General features: G+C 45.8%; 1 protein-coding gene and 1 non-coding gene across 15 annotated transcripts in view; one reads left to right on the top strand and one right to left on the bottom strand.

Moving 5' to 3' along the window:
* The window catches only part of LOC120360200 (uncharacterized), a 39,485-nt gene that overhangs the window by 7,108 nt on the left and 8,970 nt on the right, over positions 1-23,407 (bottom strand). For 4 of the 14 annotated variants that reach the window (XM_074381861.1, XM_074381854.1, XM_074381864.1 and 1 more), the window contains 11 exons: positions 22,588-22,686; positions 22,047-22,103; positions 21,009-21,139; positions 20,076-20,535; positions 12,206-15,370; positions 7,096-10,559; positions 5,809-5,913; positions 5,039-5,248; positions 3,763-3,867; positions 2,310-2,382; positions 1,636-1,859 (listed from right to left, as the gene is read on the bottom strand). In XM_074381861.1, coding sequence (XP_074237962.1) covers positions 1,636-1,859; positions 2,310-2,382; positions 3,763-3,867; positions 5,039-5,248; positions 5,809-5,913; positions 7,096-7,270 — 892 coding nt within the window. In that variant the 5' untranslated portion in view covers positions 7,271-10,559; positions 12,206-15,370; positions 20,076-20,535; ... (1 more) ...; positions 22,047-22,103; positions 22,588-22,686. The other 10 variants (XM_074381856.1, XM_074381855.1, XM_074381853.1 and 7 more) reach the window with 10 other exon arrangements.
* On the top strand, positions 266-406 carry LOC120363106 (U4 spliceosomal RNA). The gene has a single exon (XR_005578799.2). It is a non-coding gene; the product is annotated as a U4 spliceosomal RNA (small nuclear RNA).

Here is a 23,407-nt window from a genome sequence, read left to right as displayed (position 1 = left end):
TGAGCCTGCTTTCCAGATGCACGGGCTACAATCTCCCTATACAGGTACACCATAACGCCGTATTCTCTCCGTGAGTCTATGCAAAGTTAAACCAAATTTTTTCCCAGAAAGTCTCCAAAAATTAGTCAAATTATTTTCGGGGAGTGTTGCTACAACACTGACTTATCTCACCAGGTAGCAAGGTCACTGAATGGTCACAGGCATCTAGACATGAAACCAGACCATACGTAAACTCTAACAACACCTGCTCGAAAAAGAATCTGCGAGCTTTGCGCAGTGGCAGTATCCTAGCCAATGAGTTTTATCTGAGATGAGATTATTGCTCATTGAAAACTTTCCCCGATACCTCGCCGTGAAGACAGGCAATAGAGTCGGCATTGACCATTTCTGACAGTCTCTAGGGAGAAGGAATAAAAAAAAGACAAAACAAAAGCAAACGAAAAAGAATCTGCGGGCCAGGCACAGTGGCTCACGCCTGGAATCCCAGCACTCTGAAAGGCCAAGGTGAGCACTTCACGAGGTCAGGAGATCGGGACCATTCCGGCTGACACGGTGAAAGTCCGTCTCTACTAAAAATACAAAGAAATTAGCTGGGCACGGTGGCACGCGCCTACAGTCTCAGCAACTCAGGAGGATGAGGCAGAACAATCGTCTGAACCCAGGAGGCAGAGGTTGCAGTAACCTGAGATCGTGCAACTGAACTCCAGCCTGAATGACAGAGGGACGCTCCATCTCAAAAAAAACAAAAAACAAAAAACAAACAAACAAACAACAAAATCCTTGATTTGAAAGGACAAGGTGGGTGAAAAATTGGAGGTCTGGAGTTCAAAACCAGCCTGGCCAACATGGTGAAACCTCGTCTCTACTAAAAATACAAAAATTAGCCAGGTGTGGTGGTGGGCACCTGTGGTCCCAGCTACTCAGGAGGCAGAGGCAGGAGAATCACTGGAGTCCGTGAAGCGGAGATTGCAGCAAGCCAAGAGGGTGCCACTGCACTCCAGCCTGGGTGACAAAAAAAGACTCCAACTCAACAACAGCAAACAATATGTGATGCTGCTAAGAAAAATCGCACCGGCCATTGCACTGATGGGACGGAGAGCCGGGGTGAGCCTTGCTTTACGGAAGCATACCAGCAACGTAAAGAGGAAATGTTTTCATCCTGGTTTCAAGGTGACTGTGCAGCTAAGCAAGCTGACTTAAAGGAGATCAAGACTGAAGCTCGGAGCAGTGAAACCTGGGGAGCGATATCCCCCAATAGACAGGCAAGGCTCCCAGTTTCCTTAGAAAGAAATGGAAACTCCATGAACATCGTTCAGGGACAGATGACATCATTACAGGTGATGAGAGATACCGACTCAAAGCTAGGACACCTGACAGACACCTACTGGACACCTCCTGCACTCAGGTGACCGTGAGTTTGTCACACTGGCCTGGGGTCTGGTAACCTAATACTTGGGCCTGGGAGACAAACGCATGGCACGAGCTGAGGAAGAGATAAAAATTCCCCGATCATCTGTGCTTACTATCCCATCACACATTTTTATTCAAACCGACCCGTGTGTATAGAGCCTGTCTTCCGAGGTGATCTTCCCCAGCCTAGACAGAGGTACTAAAAACAAGGAACGTAGAGGTCACCTGAAAGAATGATCAGAGCATCCTTCACTACATCATGAGACGATGGACTCCCTGCCACCAGTGCAGAGTCCACGTTGTCTTCCTCAAACGTGATTTCATCGGTGTCTCCGTGAGGCTGGCTGGAGTCAGTCGGGCCGTAGCTACTTGAACGAGTGATGGCACATTCCTCCAGTGAGTCTTCAGGGACTCTCTGGACATCAACCTTTGGCACCTCCCCGATGAGGCTGACGGTATAGAGATGACAAAACATTAAACCAAGGGGGATTGGACCCCAGGAAGTCCTGGGTGGTTTTCACAGGAGGAATAAGACGGGGGTCTCAGAAGGCAAATGGGAGGTTCCCTTTGAGAGGAAACAGGCAATCCTCCTCTCTGCCACAGAGCATGGCTGCCATGGGAACCGGAGAGAAAGGGAGCAGCTGGTATTCATCACACGGGGCAGAAAGAGCTGAGAAGAACAGAGACTCAGTTATCCCTGCAGAATTCAGACACGGCACTCGGCACATACAAAGAACCACAACAGCTGCCACGCCCTGTGTCTCAGTTGGGTTCAACTGAACGTATTGTGGCCAAGGGAGTGGAGGCTTTTGGCCCACGGTAGACACCAGAGAGGGTGAGATTCTAGAACTTTTCCATACTTTACCACCCACTACTTGCCCCTGATTATTCAGCATTACCTGGGGGCACGTGACTCCTGTATTATCTCAGCCTCTGCGACATGAACGTCTTCATCCTCATCTGCGTCATTTTCTGCAAGTACAGATGTGTTCGTTCAGATATTTCCCACTTCACACTCTGCAAGCACAGTCGGCCCAATGTGCACAGGGACACGAACGACCATGTGGGGGTCCCTGATCTACTGAAAGCTCTCATGATTTCTCTTTCACAAAATGCCCTGGCACGGTTTCCTGATCCACCGGGCAATGCATTTCTGATCCGGAGGCTCCCCCCGTCAAGAGGAGGCCAAATGTTGAAAAGACCTTCTGCTCCCACATCACCGGAGGCTTGTACGGCCTCTCTCTGGACTTTGGCAGCTGTCTCCCCCATCCTGACACAGATCTGATGCCCAGGGACACGCTCGCCTTCCTGTCACAGTTCACATTTACAGCCCGTTTCTTTCTCTTAGGAGAGGACAAACAAACTTGTCCCACAGTTCTCTGCACATCAGGTGACTTCACAGGCCCTCCCAGTGGCTTCTGCTATGTTATTCTGGGACATTCTCTCCACAGGGAGTGCTCCGGTCTGAACCGCTTCCTAACACCCAGTGCCCACACATCAAGTGCTGTCTCCAACACCACACAGCGAGGGGCTTCATCTCATCTGGATAAGCGGTCGTAAGTGATCGCACATTTGAATGCTTCAGACGCTGCAAGGTATCTGCCTTTGCAGATGGAGAGAGAGAAATTTGCCTGACTTTGCAGATGAAGAGACAGAAAGTCAGGAAGGAGAAATCAATTGCTCACCGACAGTTACTAAAGACACTGCTGAAGATACAGCCTGGGAACCTTCATTCTGAATCCAGACCTCTTTCCACTCCAACAACCGCCCTCCTGTCGCAGCTTCCTTTCTGTCCTCTGCAACTGGACAGATGCCGCCTCTTGTTCCAAAGACCACCTCCCATCACATTACGGACAGAGCAGAGTCCTCTTTAAGCTCCTACGGCGGGTACCGTGTACTATCACCGGAGTTCCCCCAGGCCCCCAGAACGGAGCCTTCCCTACCGGACCTCAGCAGAAACCTCAACTGAATGGCAGTTCACGAGCCTCAGACATTTAGACCCACAGCCTAGATGCTACTTGTCTGCAGGATCTTCTGTGCTACAGAGAGGATTCCTGTCAACATGATTTAGCTTCTTGCTCAGAAAAACAGGTGGTTCTGTGCCTGTGCCGGGAATCCATAGCTGAGATTTTACCCCGAGTCCCACAGCCCGCCATACTGCAGACGTGGAAAAGTGGCTACATACTCTGGCCTCTCTCATCCATTTTTAACAAAATGTTAAAATACAAAGTTATATTTGCCTAGAGGTATGGGGAAAATGAAATACCTTCTGATGAAGAGAGCGTTCCGTTTCTCAGACAAAACACAGAACACTCTTCAGCACTTCCGTGATGGTCAACCTATAGAACTTACCTCCCGTCTTCAGCCGGCAGCCCAGGTCGCAGGCCGCCTGGCTCATAAGAAGTTCATTTTGCTTGTCTTCGTATTTCTGGTCCTCCTCATGATCCTTTCGATCTTCTGTAAACAAATTCAGAAGAGCAGGTCTCGTTGAACAAATCTCACTTCACACAAGACCAAATCAGTGTCTGGTATAGCACAAGGGCGTAGAATATTCTGAATGGAAGAGTGTGATATTATGATGACCATGTTGTAACGGTCCCTAGTTTAAGTCGCCCTAGAAGTAGATGAGTCTGCTTCTCAGATCCATGGGACAAACTCTCCTTCATCTTGTAGTTCTTAATCACCTATTCCCTGACCTTAGTCAGTGCAAACATTTCCCCAAAATGTTCACGACTTGCCGTAACTACTTTCCAGAAGCTTTGCTGCAATACTGATCTACCTCATCATATATCAAGGTCAATCAGTGTTTAGACAAATTTATATAGGAGACTGGACCAATGGATGAATTCTAACAACATTTACTAAAAAAGAATCTGTGGAGCCAGCACCTTGGTTCATACCTTGAATCCAAGCAACTTACGACGCCCAAGCTGACAGACCACTTGACCTCAGGAGGTCAAGACCAACCTGGCCAATGTGGTGAAACCTTGCCTCTACATAAAATACAAAAATTAGCCAGGCATGGTGGTGCCCATCGCTGATCCCAGCTAATTGGGAGGTTGAGGTACCAGGGTACATCAGTAGCAGGGTACTCCCTGCTCTTGATCATGCCACATACACATACCACAGGTTCTATTAGGCGCAGGGTTCCCTTCAAGCTCTCACAGGAGGCACTGTGTGCTATCATCATGTTTCCCCCAGTGTCTCTAGAGCACAGCTTTGCGTACTGGGCCTCAGCAGAAACCAAAACTGAATGTAAGTTCAGTAGCCTCAGACATTTAGACCACCAGACTAGATGGTTCTTGTCTGTAGGATCTTATATGGTACTGAGAAGATTCCTGTAAACATGGATTTAGCCTCTTGATGAGAAAAGCAGGTGGTTCTGTGTCAGAAATCAATAGCTGGGATTGTATCCCCAGTCCCGCAACCCACCTTACTGCAGATGTGAAAAAGTTGCTAAACACTCTGGCCTCTGTCTTCCATCTTTACCAAAATGTTAAAATACCCATTTCTATTTTCTGCAAGTATGGGCAGAAAAAAATCATTTTGATGAAGAGAATGGTTAGTGATTCAAGACAACACAGGACATCATTGATCACTTTCGTGGTGGTCAGCCTATAGAACTCACCGTGTATCTTCAGCCGGTCGTTCAGGAAGTCCACCACCTGGCTCCTAAGAAGTGTCCTTTTGTTGGCTCCGGCATTCAGTCGGTTTTCTTCCTGTTGGCAGCAGGATTTCTCATTGCCTTCTGGAATGTTCACCTTTGTGTTTTTTCTGGAAGGAGACTTGCCAGATGCCACCATGTTGACATTTGGGGCAGAACACAGAAAGCCAGTGACTGGGGAGAAGAAACCCAAACACATGATAGCTTACAAACTGCTGATGTCAAATTGGTTTAATCGGGACTGAGGGATGTCACTGACAGCCTTGCCTATTGATTTGAAGATGTCATTTCCCTGCTTTTCCTCTTCTCATCTCCACTCCCACCCTCCTTAAAGCAACTTGGCTTAACTACTCAGTCACCCTGAAACCTGGAAATGAACACTTCTGCCTTTTGCTTGCTTATAAGTTCCGCAGGATCTTATATGGTAGACAGTATTCTTGTCAACATGATTTATCCTCTTGCTGAGAATAACAGGTGGTTCTGCTCCTGTGTCAGGAATCAATAGCTGGGATATTAACAGTAGTCCCACACCCGCCTTACTGCAGAGGTGGAAACGTTGCTAAATACTTTGGCCTCTGTCTTCCATCTTTAACAAAATGTTAAAATACCCATGGCTATTTTCCTAGAAGTATGGGAAGGATTAAATTAACTTTGAAGAAGAGAGTGTATCATTTCTCAGAGACAAGACAGGACATTGTTCAGCACTTTCGTGATGGTGAACCTATAGAACTTACCTTTCGTCTTCAGCCGGCAGCTCAGGTAGTAGGCCACTTGACTCATAATAAGTTTATTTTTGCTGTCTCTGTATTTCCGTTCTTCATCGTGATCTTTTTGATCTTCTGTCAACAAATCAGAAGAGCAGGTCACATTAAGCAAATCGCACTTCACACAAGACCAAATCAGTGTTCAGTCATAGCACAAGGATGAAAAATATTCTCAGTGTAAGAATGTGATATTCTGACAGGAATATTCTAACGAGCCCTAGACTAGGTCGCCCTAGAAGTAAATGAGCCTACTTTTCAAATCCATGGGACAAAATCTCCCTCATCCAGTAGATCTTGATCGCATATCCTGTGACCTAAGTCCGTGCAAATAATTAAAACTTTTTCCCCCAAATCTTCATAAATTGCATTAAATGCTTTCCAGAAGCTTTGCTGCAATACTGATTTATCTCATCATATGTCATTGTCAATGAATGGTTAGAGAAATTTATATAGAAGACTAGACCAAGGGATGAATTCTAACAACTTTTACTGAAAAAAGAATCTGTGGAGCAGGTGAAGTGGCTCACGCCTGGAATCCCGGCACTTTAGGAGGCCCGAGCAGGTAGATCACTTGACCTCAGGGGTTCAAGACCAGCCTGGCCAACATGGTGGAACTCCACCTACCTCTACTAAATATACAAAAATTAGCCATTTGCAGTGGTGCTCCCCAGGGATCACAGCTAATTGGGAGGCTGAGGCACCGGTACCAGGCTACTCCCTGCTCTTGATGGTGCCACATACACATACCACAGCTTCTATTAGGAGCAGGGTCCCCTTCGAGCACTCACAGCGAGTACTGTGTGCTATCACTGTGTTTCCCCCCGTGTCCCCAGAACACAGCCTTACTTACTGGGCCTCAGCAGAAACCAGAACCTAATGGAAGTTCAGTAGCCTCAGACATTTAGACCAACAGACTGGATGCTACTTGACTGCAGGATCTTATACGGTACAGAGAGGATTCCTGGAAACATGGATTTAGCCTCTTGATGAGAAAAACAGGTGGTTGTGTGCCTGTGTCAGAAATCAATAGGTGGGATTGTAACCCCAGTCCCACCCCCACCTTACTGCAGACATGGAACAGTTGCTAAATATTTCATCCTCTGTCTTCCATCTTTAACTAAATGTTAAAGTACCCATTTCTATTTTCCACAAGTATGGGAAGGATAAAATTAATTTTGATGTAGAGAGTGGTTAGTTTCTCGAGACAAGACAGGACATCATTCATCAGTTTCATGGTGATGAACCTGTAGAACTTACTGGATGTCTGCAGCTGATAGTTCTGGAAGTAGGCCACCTGGCTCAGAAGAAGTCTATTTTTGCTGGCTCCGAAATTCAGTTTGGTCTCTTCCTGCTGGGAGTAGGAATTCTCGATGGTATCTGGAAAGTTCACCTCTGTGGTTTTTGTGGAACAAGTCCTGCCAGATGTCGCCATGCTGACATCTGGCAGGACTTGAACTCACCCCAGGTAGAGCCAGAAACTGGGGAGAAGAAATTCAAACACATGATGGGTTAAAAACTGGAAATCAAATAGGTTTAATCAGGACTGGGGGATGTCAAGAACTCAAATTCTTAACTTACCGTTGAGAAAAACTTGATCCTCACAGCACTTTAGGGTCCTTAACCACAAAAACAAGGTTCGCAATGCTTCAGCTGGGAGCTGAAGGTGCCACCTCTAGCTCAGACTCTGACAAGAGTGTGGGAGATAGTGGCCTGCGTACCAGGTAACCGTCTGCTGCTGCAATAACAGAATTAGAAGCTGGACGTGTTATGGAATCTTAGGAGCCCTTCATTCCAATTGCCCAGGGTTTGCTAAAACACAAGCCTCCTGGTCTCACCTGAGGTCACAACCGATGGGGACCGTTCCTCTATCAGTCACTCTCAGTATTTGTGTACCCTTGTTACAATGCCACAGTCCCATCTCATTCCCAATATATCTCAGCATGTGCCTCATTTTTTATCTCTTCTGTGTATAAAATTGTAAAGGCAGAAACAGTTTCCCAACATGTGATATTTTCTTAATGCTAGTCAGGAAGTCAGTCACCCCTCCTTCTCATATGTGAAAACAGAATTGAAGGCTTTTCACAAGTTTAACACATCATCCTATTACACTGCCGTGATAGCCTCTGACTCTTCTGCAGTTTTTTCTGTATCCACTAGAAAGTGAATGAGGAATTCATTTTTTTTTTTTTTTTTTTTTTTTTTTTTTTTTTGAGACGGAGTTTCGCTCTCGTTACCCAGGCTGGAGTGCAATGGCGCGATCTCGGCTCACCGCAACCTCTGCCTCCTGGGCTCAGGCAATTCTCCTGCCTCAGCCTCCTAAGTAGCTGGGATTACAGGCACGCGCCACCACGCCCAGCTAGTTTTTTGTATTTTTAGTAGAGACGGGGTTTCACTATGTTGACCAGGATGGTCTCGATCTCTCGACCTCGTGATCCACCCGCCTCGGCCTCCCAAAGTGCTGGGATTACAGGCTGAGCCACCGCGCCCGGCCGAGGAATTCATTTTTTAAAAATGTTTTCTTTCCTGGCTCAATATTCTTCTTGCTGCATCCCATGGTTATGCTAATTTATATTTTCTTACTGGCAGATATCACTATACTGATATTTGTGGCAGAAGAGACTTTTCATCTCACTTAAGACCAGTTTGATGTTCCTATATCCAAAGCTTCCTCTATATGGGATGATTTGTTTTTTAATGTGACTGAACACTACCTCTCATTCTTGTCACTTATGGATGTCAATTTAGTCCCAGAAGAGCTCTTTTCAAGGTGTCAAGTCATGAAAATCATTTTTATAGAGATGCCCTGAAGGCATATGTGACCATCTATCTTGGGAAGTCTGGTAAACCTGATATGATTTTGTTGTTTTCATTTCATCTTTCCATATATTGAAAATAACAGGGCCATGAGCGGTCCTTCTGGAAGACTGTTTGAGAGATATTTTTTCTGAGTTGGTCTAACGCCGTTGATGTGTGGTTGCATCCCACTAACCAAACACAGTAAGATCAAGGTGATGGTCAGGGGTGGTTGGTGGTCCTCCGGGTTGCTGTGCAATAGAAGGTGGATTGGAGATGACAGGAATTAGTAGGGAGGAGTCATCCCCTGAACCACCTCCTCACTTTCTCAGCTTTCATCGCCACCCAGGTTTTGTGAGCCTGGGACTTGGGAGACCGTTCTGTAGCCCAGGTCTCCTGTGTCTTGCTGCTTCCTGGGCTTGCCTGAGTTCAGGGTGCAATGGGTGTGACCCTGGGCTGCTCAACATTCATGTGGAAGTGAAGCAAGGAGGACTGGATCAATCATTGGAAAGCGTGCCTCTCTACAGCCCCCATCATCCTCCAGCAACACTGTCAGCATACTGCTTTCAGATACATCAAAGCCTTTATGTATATACATGTTCTGGTGTCTCAGAAGCCTGACATTCTGTGGCAGAAGGAAAATGTCAGGTTTCTTTATTATAAAAATGATGAAACTGCAGGTTCACCAAGTTATGTGGCTTACTTCAGGTCACACAGGGATGAGTTTCGAGCACTGCCAATAAAAGCAATCACTAGGATCCATGTCATTCAGTAAACATTCATACAATTATTCAGTAATTACTTGTTGATCAATTTGTACCAGGCATTTTGCTCAAAACTGTGCACATATTTCGACAGCATATCTTCATCAGAATCCTCCACGTAACGCTGTTATCCTAAGAATCAGGTAAGAAACCTGAACAAGAGGGATAGCAAATCATGAATTTGGCCATATTTCCATTTTTTGGTTTCTGTGATGCTGGACAAATGACCAGAATGAGTCACAGGAAGAGTATTGATTCCTGTATCATCTTCCAGGACAGAGGTGTGCCCTCCTAGTATGTTGGGACCAAAATTCAGAAGTGTCTGCAACCTTGCTTTAGCAGCATGGAAAATCACCTCTATTTTCCATGGAATTAGACCTGGAATTTCCCTGGACCTTTGGAATATACAAGAGAAGTATGAGACTTGGGTCTTCCCTTGACTGTATTTAATTCTCTCTTCTATGGAATGCCAATGATTCTAAGACTTTTGCTTTTCTTTCTTTCTTTTTTATTTTGAAACAGTCTTGCTGTCACCAGGCTGAAATGCAGTGATGCAATCTCGGTTCACCGCAACCTCTGTCTCTCGGGTTCAAGCGACTCTCCTGTCTCGTCTCCCAAGTAGCTGGGACTACAGGCATGTGCCACCACGCCCGGCTAATTTTTGTGTTTTTAGTAGAGATAGGGTTTCATCATGTTGGCCAGGATGGTCTTGATATCATGATCTCGTGATCCGCACACCTCGGCCTCCCAAAGTGCTGGGACTACAGGCGTGAGCCACCATACCCGGCCGACTTTTACCTTCTTATATGCACAATACATGTTTTATGAAGAAAATTTTACTAATAGCTCTACTTAGAAAGAATAAATATGAGCTACAGTTCAGGGTTTATGCCCTGGACTTACTATTTCTATGATTTCTGTTTTGAGATTAAATTCTCACATAAATAGAAAAATACTTATTGCTTATGAAAGCAAACTCGTTATTGGTTTGAGTTTTTGACACAGAAGCGCACACTTTTGACTTTATCTTTGTCTGTCCCCATCAGTGCCGCTCACTGTCTCCCAGTAGGACCTGGCCACGCCCCTGCACTTACCCTCGTCCTGCTCAACCATCTCCATGCACTGTCCAATTCCATCCGTGATTCAGGCTCCTCCCAAGGCTCCCTGAAATAGGTACAGGTCTTGGGACATCAGACACACTCCAGGCACAAAAGCAGCCCATACTGTAAAGCGGGCAGCTGTGTTCCTGCTTCCCTGAAGTTGGCAGTGATGTCCTAGGACAGGAAGAAACACTTTCCCTTGTTAGGGGGTCTCTTCTTCGTGTCTCAGGGCCTCTGATCTAGTGAACACAACTGTCCTGAATGTGAACAAACTTGCTAAATTCCTGATTTCTTGCTAGGTGGCTAGAACACATTTATAAGACCTCCTTACATACCCATGTTTGCTGAAGTCTGAATTCTTACCAGTATGATTCCTTTTCTTGTCAGGGGCAGCTTAGGGAAGATTAGCCCCATTGCCATGCAAAGAGAGGTAAAGTGAATTTCTACTCAAAGCAATCTTGAATTTGAAACTAGGTCTTCCACTGTTTCAAAGCTGGCCTGTAGGTCCAACTGTGCACATATGTGGACATCACATCTTCATCAGAATCCTCAGGCATGTGTCCTCAAGGGCTTGTGTGACTGCTGTACTCAGCATAAAGTTCTCATTATGGTAAGTTATAATTAACTTACCAGAATATCATTCATTATCAAGATAAAGTTATTTCCTATTATGGTAAGTTATAATTAACTTACCAGGATATCATTCATTATCAAGATAAAGTTATTTATCATTATGGCAAGGACAAATTTAGAAGACTTATTAAATTTACTTCTTTATTTCCCCAGCTGGAAACAGTCTATAGCTCCTGATATCACTGTCCTCTGAATACCTTGGCTGTGTTAACTGCTTTGACTCAACATGGAGCTGAGGTGTTGGCGTACTGTACCTCGAGATGCTGAAATATGGCTGAAGTCCAGGGTCACTGGCCCAGGACATCCACTGCAGTCATCTCATGAGGCATGGGCCACTCGTTCCAATGAACTTACCATCACTACACTTCTCATGAATCAGCAGTCACTAGATTGAGAATTCTGTGAAAGCTGGGATCCTATTTTACTCACCTCTGTGGTCATGGTCCTTAGCTAAGGGCCCAGCACAGAGGGGCCTCTCAGCAGTGTTCATCTATGATTGAATAAAATGCATTACAAACCTCCAACCCTTTCACTACATCTCTGTCCCCAATGTCGTGTAAGGGATGCTCCTTCTCTCAGAGGCTGCAAATCCCCTTCCCTAGAGAGGCACCTGCCTTACACCATCCCTGCCCCAGAATCCTCTCCTGCGGGAGCTTCAAGGAAGACTAGTCTGTTCTCAAAATGTTCTCTTATGCTTCCCCATCATAAGCAGCAATGTCCTTTGACATCCTCTCCCATCCTCTGAGTTCCCACAACACCTCAGTTGGGTAGAACTACCGTATCTTGTTCAAATGACCTGTTTGTGTTCTTCCACTCACTGGCTTGAGTTTCTTTAGAGAGACATTAAACACCTGAATCCCAAGTGCTTAGCACACTATAAAGAAAATTACATGCTCAATAAATATTTACGAGAAACTTCTCTCAACTGAACGTGCAGAGGAATATTATTAGTATCATTGCTTCATAATCAAGCAAGGGACACTTCCTCTGGCACCTGACCTAGGGCAGAGCAGTTTAATGTGAGAACGGACATCTCCAACCCTTCTCCCACATGGTCATTCCCTAACCCACACTGACCTGGAGAGCATCCACTGCTACGGCAGCAGCAACGCTGAGGCTCCTGGGTTGGGAGAGTGTTCATCCAGGACTGAATAAAACTGACTACAAACCTCCGACCCTTTCTTGGAGTTCAAGCTGCCCCTCACTATAAACCAGCTCTGATCTAACCTGTGGTTCTCCCTGGCCTGAGGCAGGAGACTCCTGTCGAGTCAGTTTCTCTCAGTCCCCACTGCTCCGCTTGCGCTGCTCCTTGAGGGTTTAAATGATCATAGCATTGCCATTTCCCCTGAGGCTTCTGTCCTGGTTTGTCCTTATTCTCCCTTCTTTGGTTTTCATTAACCAATGGCTTGTCCTTTGTGGATTATTCTCATCCCCTAAACCTGCTGACTTTCTTTCTTCCACCTGTTCCCACAGCTCTGGGATTCCAGCGTGTAGACTCAGCTCAGGCTCCTGCAAGAGACACACAGAGTCAGGTCTCAGATGAGGGTCCCAGGCAGTATTGAAAAGCATCTCAATTCCTCAGAGGCTCAGAGAAAACAGAGTGGGAAGGGAACTCAGAGAGGTACAACAAGCCTCTATCTTACTGATGAGGAAACACTGAAGCCCAGAAAGACTGAGACTCTCCCAGGATCCCTCCTCACCACTTGGTGGCAGCAGATCCCACACAAGCCTTGGCCTCAGCCTCCCTGTGCAGAGCAGGTAACTCGCCCTCCCAAAGCTCGCTGCTGCCGTTCAGAAAACTTTAGATGAAAAATAGCAGTTTCCACTGTGAAAACAAAAACGGTAAAAGGTCCTATCCTTGGACAAACCCTTTCTACCACTTCCATAGTCCTGGCATTTACACTCGGTCAGCTGTCATTCACTGGCTGCTAGATTGGGGCAGGGATCACACAGGATTAAATAGTGTTTCACACAACCCTGCTTTCCCGGCCTGGACTCTCAGCTCCTCCATTCTTCTTCAGAAACTTTCTTCTGCTGTAACTGCTGGAGAGTACAGGCCCTCACGTGGGTCATTTCTCCAAGAAGATCCCTGTTATTTTCTTCCTCTCTGGGAGATAGACAGGGCAGAGATTGGTTCTGGGACTCCATAGTCTTAGGTTTTCGCCTAAGCCAGCCAGGGCAGCTGAAAGCAATCATGACTGCCAGAGGTCAGCTCAGTGAAGAGGAGCACGGGCTCACAAGGACAGCCCCTCGTAGAGACGGTCAGGACTGTGACACAAGCAATATCTGACCAATTCTGCTGGGATGATGCAACAAGGATTCAGTGCAGGATGCTGCCACGAGGAGAAAAGGGAAGAACCAAAAGAGTAGGGGAAGAAGGAAAATAAAATGTTTTCAATAATGATGGGAAAAAATGCAGAGCCCGGAGCCAAAGCTCCCTGTCACAGAGGGTTAGTTCCAGGCTGTGGAGCCTAATCAGGAATGAACAAGAATCACTAGCAGTGTTATTCTGTGACTGTCCCACCACTGCACACTGAAGACAGATAAGCTGTTTGTTCAGTTTCATGGGTCAACAGGAGTAAGGGAATTATATCAAGGATCTGTACTTGGGCCAGGGTTGGTGGCTCATGCCTGAAATCCTAGCACCTTGGGAGGCTGAGGGAGATAACCCTTGAGGTCAGGAGTTTCAGACTAGCGGGGCCAACAGGGCAAAACCACATCTCTACTAAAAACACAAAAAAATTAGCTGAATGCAGTGGTGCATGTCTGTATTCCCAGATACTCAAGAGGCTGAGTCAGGAGAATCGCTTGAACCCAGGAGGCAGAAGTCGCAAAAAGCCAAGATTGCACCAATGCACTCCAGCATGGGTGACAGACCAAGAATCACTCTCAAATAAAAAGAATCTGTACTGAACGGACACCCTCAGAAGCCTCATTCACACTTGGTGTACATGATTTAAATGAGATTTTAAACTTCTGATCAGATTAAAGCTACATGACATTTTTCACTTTGCACTAATGCATAATGACAGGAAACTTGGAAACCTTGGGTGAGAGGGTGAATGCCTTTTGCATCTGTGAGGAACGTGAATGTCTCGGGACCAGAAGTTGAACTGTGATAGGTGGAATTTCTAAAATGGTCTCCAAACATGCTGTACCCTTATCTCTGGAACCTGTTAAGCTGATGAGACATTCCTGTGATTACATTGTTACAGGGCAGTCATATGATTTTAGAGTGATATGGTTTGGCTCTGTGTCCCCACCCAAATCTCATGTTGAATTATAATCCTGAGTGTTAGAGGTGGGGCCTGGCAGGAGGTTATTGGATCATGGGGATGGTTTCTCATAGCTTAGAACCAACCCCCAAGTGCTGTCGCATGATAGAGTTTCCATGAGATCTGCCTCTTTACAACCATGCAGCACTTCCCCTTTCTCTCTCTCTCTCTCTTTCTGTCTCTCGCTTTCTCTTTCTCTCTCTCTCTCCCTCCCTCTCTCCATCCATCCCTCCCCTGCCAGCCCACAGAACCATGACCTAATTAAATTTCTTTTCTTTATAAATCACCCAGCCTCAGGTCATTATAACATTGCAAGAACAGACTAATTCAAAGGCTAAGATTTCCTGAGTGGGCGGGATCTAATTACATCACTCCCTAAGTGTCACAGATTTCTCTAGTGGGTAGGAGATGGGAGCTGGAGAAGAATTCCATGAGCTGTTGTTGGTTGGAAGATGGGGAAAGTGAGAAAGAATGCAGATGGCTTCTGAAGTCGGGTGTCTCCTGGCTGAGAGCCAGGAGGACTGCAAAAGGATGTCAGTCTTCCGCCCACAAGAAGATGGATTCTGCCAATACATCTGTAGTGAACTTGGAAGAGTATCCTGAGCTCTAGATGAAAAACACAGGCAGCACATAACTGGATTTCAGCCTCCTAAGACCCTGATCAGAGAACCCAATCACTCCTGATTTCTGTGGTTTCAAACCACTAACTTGTTATAATGTGTTAAGAGGTAGCAACAGAAAACTAGTTACAGGTGCCTATCTGTGCTCTTTATATTTTCACATACATGTATGCTAATCCCTATAAGTACAAAAAAGAAAAAAAAAGCGAAGAACTACAGTAAAATGTTATACTTACCTTTATGGGAGGACTGCAAGGGCTGTTCCAGAGCCCATGCAACTGGAAGAAGATAACGTAGGGCATTTCAGGCAGGTGAGAAGTGTCTCCTCAGTGTTACCAACTCAAATTCTGAAAGAAAAAAGATGGTAAAATACTTAAATTCCAGCCAGGTGTGGTGGCTCACGCATGTAACCCAAGCACTTTAGGAGGCTAAGGTGGGTGATTACCTGAGGTTGGGAGTTCAAGACCAGCCTGAGCAACATGGAGAAACCCCGTCTCTACTAAAAGTACAAAACTACCTTAGCGTGGTGTTGCATGCCTATAATCCCAGCTACTCAGGAGGCTGAGCCAGGAGAATTGCTTGAACACAGGAGGCAGAGGTTGCAGTGAGCCGAGTTCGTGCCATTGCACTCCAGCCTGAGCAACAAGAGCAAAACTCCAGCTCAAAAAAACAAAAAAACAAAAAAACAAACTTAACTCGGCATAGCATTATCTGCAAATTCATCATCTGCATTTCTAATAGAAGGTTTTCTTTTAGGTCTTTCACTCATGCTCACCAGACAAGGTTTGATAGCAACTGTCTGACACCGGCACAGATGAACCAATTCAAGGAGAGCAATAAACGGGACGACTACTAAGCTCCCCCAGAGAAAGTCCTTAGAATAAAGTATCTCCTCTAGTTGCCACAAGAGCAAGACAACGGTCCATTGTATAAAATTCCAATCTAATAAAAGCTGAAATGTAATGCTGTCTGTTTTCCAAATGTGTACTTTGTTCAGGCTCCGTCATGGTGCCCAGGGATTGGAAAATGACTGTAAAGAGGCTCTGGGGAATCTGGGGAGGGAAGAAATGTATTCTAAGAGGGGACTGAGGTGATGGCTGCAAAATTCTATATATCTACCTAAATTATTCAATTCTATTTTTGCAATTAGTGACTTTTATTACAAGTAACTTGTTAAATGAAATTCCTGGTTTCTACTCCAACTTGTAAGGGGCTAGGAGGTCACCACTTGTCCTCACAACAAGAAGAAAGGTGAACAAACTGAAAATTATCAACCCTGTTATCAGAGGGACTAGAGGAGAGGTCACAGGGCAAACTGCCATGCTGAAAACAAGATAGACAGGCAAATACAGGAAACAGAAGCTGCTGAAGCCAGCAACTGGGAGGAGCACTTCAATGGTACTCACAGATTACTAGAAGCTGAGGGTGGCCTGGCTTGAGCATTCAAAACTCCTTGGGTCTCAGATTTAGTGTGGATCTCACACTCTTCTAAGTGTTACCACCAGGAACCCAGCCAGGTTCTCATTGTAAAGATCAGAAAAATCCCCAGAGAACTGACACTGCCCACTTCAGTACTAATTAGAGCTACAGTAACCAATGAGGAAATTGGTGAAGAAAGAAAAAGCAGACAAATAGGTCACTAGAAAAGCATACAGAGCTCAGGAATACACCTACACAAATACTTGACAGATCTTTGAGAAAGGTACAAAGGCAATTTAACAGGGAAAGGACAGTCTTTTCAACAAATGGTGCTAGAATGACTACGATATCCACGTGTGGAAAATGAGTAAATCTAGGAAAGATTTTACACCTTTCACAAAATGGATCTTACACCTGAATGTGAGGTGCAAAACTGTAAGACTCTTGGATTATCACATAGAGGAAAATCTGGGTGACTTGGGATTGGTGACGACTTCTCAGATACAATGCCAAAAGCATAATCCAGGAAAGAAAAAATGGAGAAGTTGAACTTCATAAAAATTAAAAACTTCTGCTCTGTCAAAGACATTGTTAAGAAAATGAATAACCAAGTGATAGACTGGGAAAAAAATTGGCAAAATACAGATCTGATGAAAGACTGGTGTCCAATATATATAAAGGACTTTTAAAACTCAATAATAAAAAAGCAAAAAACCCAATTGACCTGGATACTTCACCAGAAAAGATATATGGATGGCAAATAAGCATATGAAAAAGATGCTCAAAACCATGCGTCACTAGGAAACTGCATTTTTTTTTTTTTTTTTTTTTTTGAGACGGAGTTTCGCTCTTGTTACCCAGGCTGGAGTGCAATGGCGCGATCTCGGCTCACCGCAACCTCCGCCTCCTGGGTTCAGGCAATTCTCCTGCCTCAGCCTCCTGAGTAGCTGGGATTACAGGCATGTGCCACCATGCCCAGCTAATTTTTTGTATTTTTAGTAGAGACGGGGTTTCACAATGTTCATCAGGATGGTCTCGATCTCTCAACCTTGTGATCCACCCGCCTCGGCCTCCCAAGGAAACTGCATATTAAACCAATGAGACGCCGCTACACTATAGTATACACCTAACAGGAAGGCTCACATCCAAACAAGTGACAATACCACAGGCTGTCAAAGACGCAGAGCAATGTGGACTCTCACTCACTGCTAGTGGAAATGCAAAACGCTAGTCACTTTGGAAAACAGTTGGCAGGTACTTTTTAAAGTAAAAATAAAAATAAAAAGCTAAACACAGCCTTGCCACATAATCCTGAAAATAGCAGTTTTAGATACTTACCAAAGTAATGTGAAAACATGTTCACTCAAAAACTTGCATCTAAGTATGTACAACAGTTTTACTCACACTTAACAAAAACTGAAAGTAACCAAAATGTCCCTCAGTAAGTGAGGGGCTGAACGAACTGTGGTGTATCTGTACAAGAGAATAGGATTCAGTGATCAATGAAATGAGCTAGCAGGCCACGAGAAGACATGGAGGCACTTTAAATACAGAATGCTAAGAAGAAACTAGTCTAACGACTCTACACACTGTATGATTCCAACACTAGGACATTCCAGGACAGTCAACATGGTAGAGATAGTGAAATGATCAGTGACTGCCAAGCGTGCAGGAGGGATGAATTGGTTGAACACAAGGAGGTTTTCAGCAGTAAAAATCTTCTGTGTGATACTGTACTGGGGATTCATGACATGGTAATTGTCAAGCCCCATAGAACTGTAAAACTCAAAGAATGCACCCTAACGCAAACTACAGAGTTTGGTTAATAATAATGTATCAATATTGATTAATCAATTGTAAACATATATCCCAGCAGTGCATGATACTATTGATAGAGGAAACTCCATGCTAGGAGATAAGAGAGAATAGGGGAATTCCCTGTACTATCAGCTCAATTTACCTGTAAACCTAGAATTCTTGTAAAAAATAATGTCCACTACATTTTATTAAAGTTAGGATGCAACACCCACAAATCAAAATTGTGGTGGCATCCTTTTTATGTGTGGTTCATACTGGGTGTTGAGGTGCACCAAGCTGGAGTCAGAACAGTCGGAGACATCAACGCCTGTGCCTTCAACCACTGGCTCTGTGGGTGTCCCTGGAATCCAGAGGGCAGATCAGTGAGCCTGAGACAGACTCAGTGCTCCAGATAGTGCAGGCTTCTGGTAAGGACAGGGAGAAATCATCTCAGGGCAGTAATATGGCCGATATGTATGTTATTTTCGACGTGGGTGAATCTTGAAGTCTAAAAAGTATTTAACTTAGAAGACAGATAATCTCTGCTCATTATGTTAAGAATAAATTTAGAGGCCGGGCGTGGTGGCTCAAGCCTGTAATCCTAGCACTTTGGGAGGCCGAGGCGGGTGGATCACGAGGTCAAGAGATCGAGACCATCCTCGTCAACATGGTGAAACCCCGTCTCTACTAAAAATACAAAAAATTAGCTGGGCATGGTGGCGCGTGCTTGTAATCTCAGCTACTCAGGAGGCTGAGGCAGGAGAATTGCCTGAACCCAGGAGGCAGAGGTTGCGGTGAGCCGAGATCGCGCCATTGCACTCCAGCCTGGGTAACAAGAGCGAAACTCCGTCTCAATAAATTTAGAATCATTGTTACACTTACATCTTTATTTCCCTAGCTGGCCAGGACCTCATCAGTAGCTACTGATGTCAGCAGTGTCCTCTGATCACCTTGGCAGTCTTCACTGTTTTGACCCAACAGGAACTGAGGTGTTGCTTGTACCTAAGATGCTGACACCTGATAGAAGTCCAGGGTCACTGTCCCAAAGCAAGTCATCCAGCTGTCGATAACCACAAGGCGGACCAGGCCATCCACTGAGGTCATCTCCATGCAGCATGAGCCACTTGCTCTAATGAAGTCACCATCACTACACTTCTCATAACTCGCTAGTCACTAGACTGAGAGTTCTGTGAAAGCCGAGATCGGATTCTACTCATCTCTGTGTTCATGATTCCCAGCTTAGGGTCTGGTACTAAGGAAGTTCTCAGCAGTGTTCACCGAAGATAGAATAAAACTGACTACAGATATCCAATCCAATCACTGACATTCCTCTCCAAAATGTCCACCCAGGGATGTTATAATTTCTCCCAAGATGCAGCAAGTCCCCCTCCTACACCTGTAGACCCTGCTCTACACCAGTCATGCCCCAGGATCTTCTTCTGTGGGACACTGGGGGAAAAACAGGACTGCTCTGAAGAATCCCTCTTATGGTTCCCCTTGTCCTTAGGAGCAATGTCTTCACCTACACTCCCATCCTCTGGGCTGCCATGACACCCCACTTTCGGAGAACTACCCTATTTTCTTGAAATCATGTCTCTGTGTTCTTTCTCTCATGGGCTTCAGTTACTTGGGGAAACTTCTATCTGACCCCCAAGTGCTTAACACGGTGTAGAGAAAATTAAACACCCAGTAAATACTCTTCACATAGAGACCTTCCTCAACTCAAAGTACAGAGGAATAGTGGAAGTATCACTGCCTCGTATACTGGCAAGAATCACTGACTCTGGCACCTGACCTAGGGCAGAGCTGTGTGATGTAAGAACGGACATCTCTCACCCTTCTCCAAGCACGGTGATTCCCTCTCATCCACGCCGACCTGCAGAGCATCCTCTGCTACGGGAGCCCCGAGGTTGAGGCTCCGGGGTCTTGGGCGGGGGCCCACGGTCGCATCCTCTCCGTCTTGGAGTGGTGCTGCCCCTCACTATAAACCAGCTCTGATCCACCCTTTGGCTCTCCCTGGCCAGGCTCAGGAGACTCCTGTGGAGCAGGTTTCTCTCTCGGTCCCCCCTGCTCAGCGTGCGCTGCTCCTGGCGTGGCTGAATGATCACAGGCCCGCTGCCCATTCCCCCGAGGCTCCTGGCCCGGTCTGTCCTCACTCTCCCCGGCTTCGGTCCCCCCTGTTCCAGCGCTGACTCGTCCTCTGCAGGTTCTTCTCTTCTCCAAACACCTGCTGACTTTCTTTCTTCCGTCCGTCCCGTCGGTTCTGGGCTTCCAGGGTGTGGACTCAGCTCAGGCTCTGCAGGAGACACACAGGGGCCAGTCAGGAGTCAGAGCCAAAGAGGTCAGTGCAGGTTACAGGTCCAGGCAGTGTTAAAAACCATCTTAGTCCCTCAACGGCTCAGAGAAAACAGAGCAGGAAGGGACCGCAGAAAGGTACACTAAGCCCCTACTTTACTGATGAGAAAACTGAAGCCCAGAAAGACTAAGACTCTCCAGGCTCCCTGACCACCTGGTGGCAGCAGATACACCTCGCAAACCTTGGCCTCAGCCTCCCTGTGCCAAGCAGGGAGGAAACTCACTGCTGCCTTTCAGAAAACTTTGGATTAAATACAGCAATTTCACCTTGCAAAGAGAGTAAAGGGGCCTTTCCTTGGACAATTCTTCATCATGGTTCTATAGGCCTATTACTTATTCTCAGTCCGTTGTCTTTCACTGGCTTGTAGATTGGGGCAGGGAGCACATGAGAATTAAATAGTGCTTAACACAAACCGGCTTTCCCAGTCTGGGTGTTCAGCTCCTCCATGCTTCCTCAGGGCGTTTCCTCTGCTGTGACTGCTGGAGAGTCCAGGCCCTCACGGGGGTCAGTTCTCCATGAAGATCCCTGTTATTTTCTTCCTCTCCTGGAGATAGACAGGGCAGAGAATGGCTCTGGGTCTCCATAGTCTTAGGTTTTCTCCTAAGCCAGCCAGGGCAGCTGAAAGCAATCATGACTGAGGTCAGGTCAGTGAAGACGGTCCCAGAGGAGCACGGGCTCACAAGGACAGCCCCTCGTAGACACGGTCAGGACCGTGACACGGGCACTATCTGACCAATTCTGCCGGGGATGACAGACCAAGGATTAAGCGGAGGATGCTGCCATGAGGAGAAAGAAGAAGCAAAGGAGTCGGGGGAAAATTAAGATAGATAATAATGGTTTCAAGAAATGCAGAGCAAAGATCCCAGAGGCGAAGTCCCACAGGATGGAGGGGCAGTCCCAGGCTGTGGATCCTACTTAAGAACCTCCTGCTGGATTTTGCCCAGCTCCATTTCCAAACGACTGTGGGTCGGTGACTTCTTTCTCCCTTCCATGGTCCTTCTTTTTGAACTAGAATCACCGTACTTGTCATTCTGTGTCTGTCCCGCCATTCCACATTAGGAGCAGATAAGCAGTTTGTTCAGTGTGACGGGTCGACGGAGGTAAGGACATTATGTCCAGGATCTGTATTTAATGGACACCCTCAGAGGCCTCATCCACACCTGGTGTGGATGCTTTAGATGAGATTTTAAACTTTGGATCTGATGTGGTCTATGTGACATTTTTCATGTTGAACTAATGCTTTAATGTGAAATTTGGAAACTTTAGAGGAGAGGGTGAATGTATTTTGCAGATGGGGGAATGTGAGTGTCCAACTGTGGTAGACGGAATTTCCGAAATGGTCCCCAAACATGCCATACGCTTGTCTCTGAAGCCTCTTAAGGTGATGAGACAGCATTCCTGTGATTACATTGGTATATGACAGTTACATGACTTGAAGATGGTTAGGTTACCTGCATGAACTGGATCGAATCACATCACTCCACAGTGACAGAGCTTTCCACAGCTGGCTGGAGAAGATGAAGTCAGAGAAGGGAAGTCAGAACTTGTAAAGGACTCCATGAGTGGTTATTGGTTGAAAGATAGGAAAGACAAGTAAGGAGGAAAGCAGGTGGCCTCTGAAGTCAGAGTGACTCCTGGTTGACAGCCAGCACAGAAAAAGGGCCCTCAGTCCCCCACCAACAAGAACAGAAACTCCTTCAATACATGTAATGAACTCAGAAAAATAGCCTGAGCTCTAGAGAAAACCCATAGCCAGACCATTCCCAGATTGTAGCTTCACATGACCCTGATCAGAAAACCCAGCCGCTTCATTCCAGACTTCTGTGGCTTCAAACCACCGGTTTGTGGTAATGTGATCATAGGCAGCAGGAGGAAACTAACACAGGTGCTGTCTCTCCTCTTGAATTCTATTTCCGATACACAGATGCTAACACCTCTCAGAGCAAAAATCAATCAATCGATCAAAGAACTACAATAAAATCTTGCCCTCACCTTTATCTGGCTGTTCCAGAGTGCTTCCCACCTGAAGAAGACAATGTGGGGCATTTCAGGCACACGAGGAGTGCAGCGTTACTATTATCAACCGTATTTCTGAAAGAATAAAGAGATGCTTCAGGCCTGGTGTGGTGACTCATGCCTGTAATCCTAGCACTTTACGAGGCCAGGGCAGGCGGATCACCTGAGGTCAAGAGTTAGAGACCAACCTGGCCAATATGGTAAAACCTTGTCTCTACTAAAAATACAAAAATTAGCTGGGTGTGGTGGTGGACACCTATAATCCCAGCTACTCAGGAGGCTGAGGCAGGAGAATCACTTGAACCCATGAGGTGGAGGTTGCAGTGAGCTGAGATCGTGCCATTGCACTCAGCCTGGGCACAAAGCAAAAACTCTGTGGAAAAAAAAAAAAAGGCGGGGGAAAAAGAATAAAGATGGTTTAATATTTAACTCCACATATTACTATGTAAAAATGTACCATCTCTGTTTTAATGGCCAATTTTTGAAGATTCCTTTCCTTGTGCTCACCAGACAAGGTTTTGTAGCAAGTACCACTCACCAGCACAGATGAACCAATTCAAGGAGAACCATAAACAGGACTACTATTATGTTTCCCCAAAAACATCCCTAGAATGCAACCTCTTCTCTATTTGTCAGAAAAGGAAGACGACAGTCCACTATATAAAGTCCCAAACACATGAAGATGTAAATATAATGAAGTCCGTTATCCAAATATTTATTCTATTCAGATCTAGGCATGGGGACTAGGGATTAGGAAAGGAAATGACTACAAAGAGGCTCAAGGGAGTTTGGGGAA

Source organism: Saimiri boliviensis, chromosome 12, assembly GCF_048565385.1.
Source record: "Saimiri boliviensis isolate mSaiBol1 chromosome 12, mSaiBol1.pri, whole genome shotgun sequence".
Taxonomy (NCBI): Eukaryota; Metazoa; Chordata; class Mammalia; order Primates; family Cebidae; genus Saimiri; species Saimiri boliviensis.
This window is presented reverse-complemented; position numbering and strand designations above follow the sequence as displayed.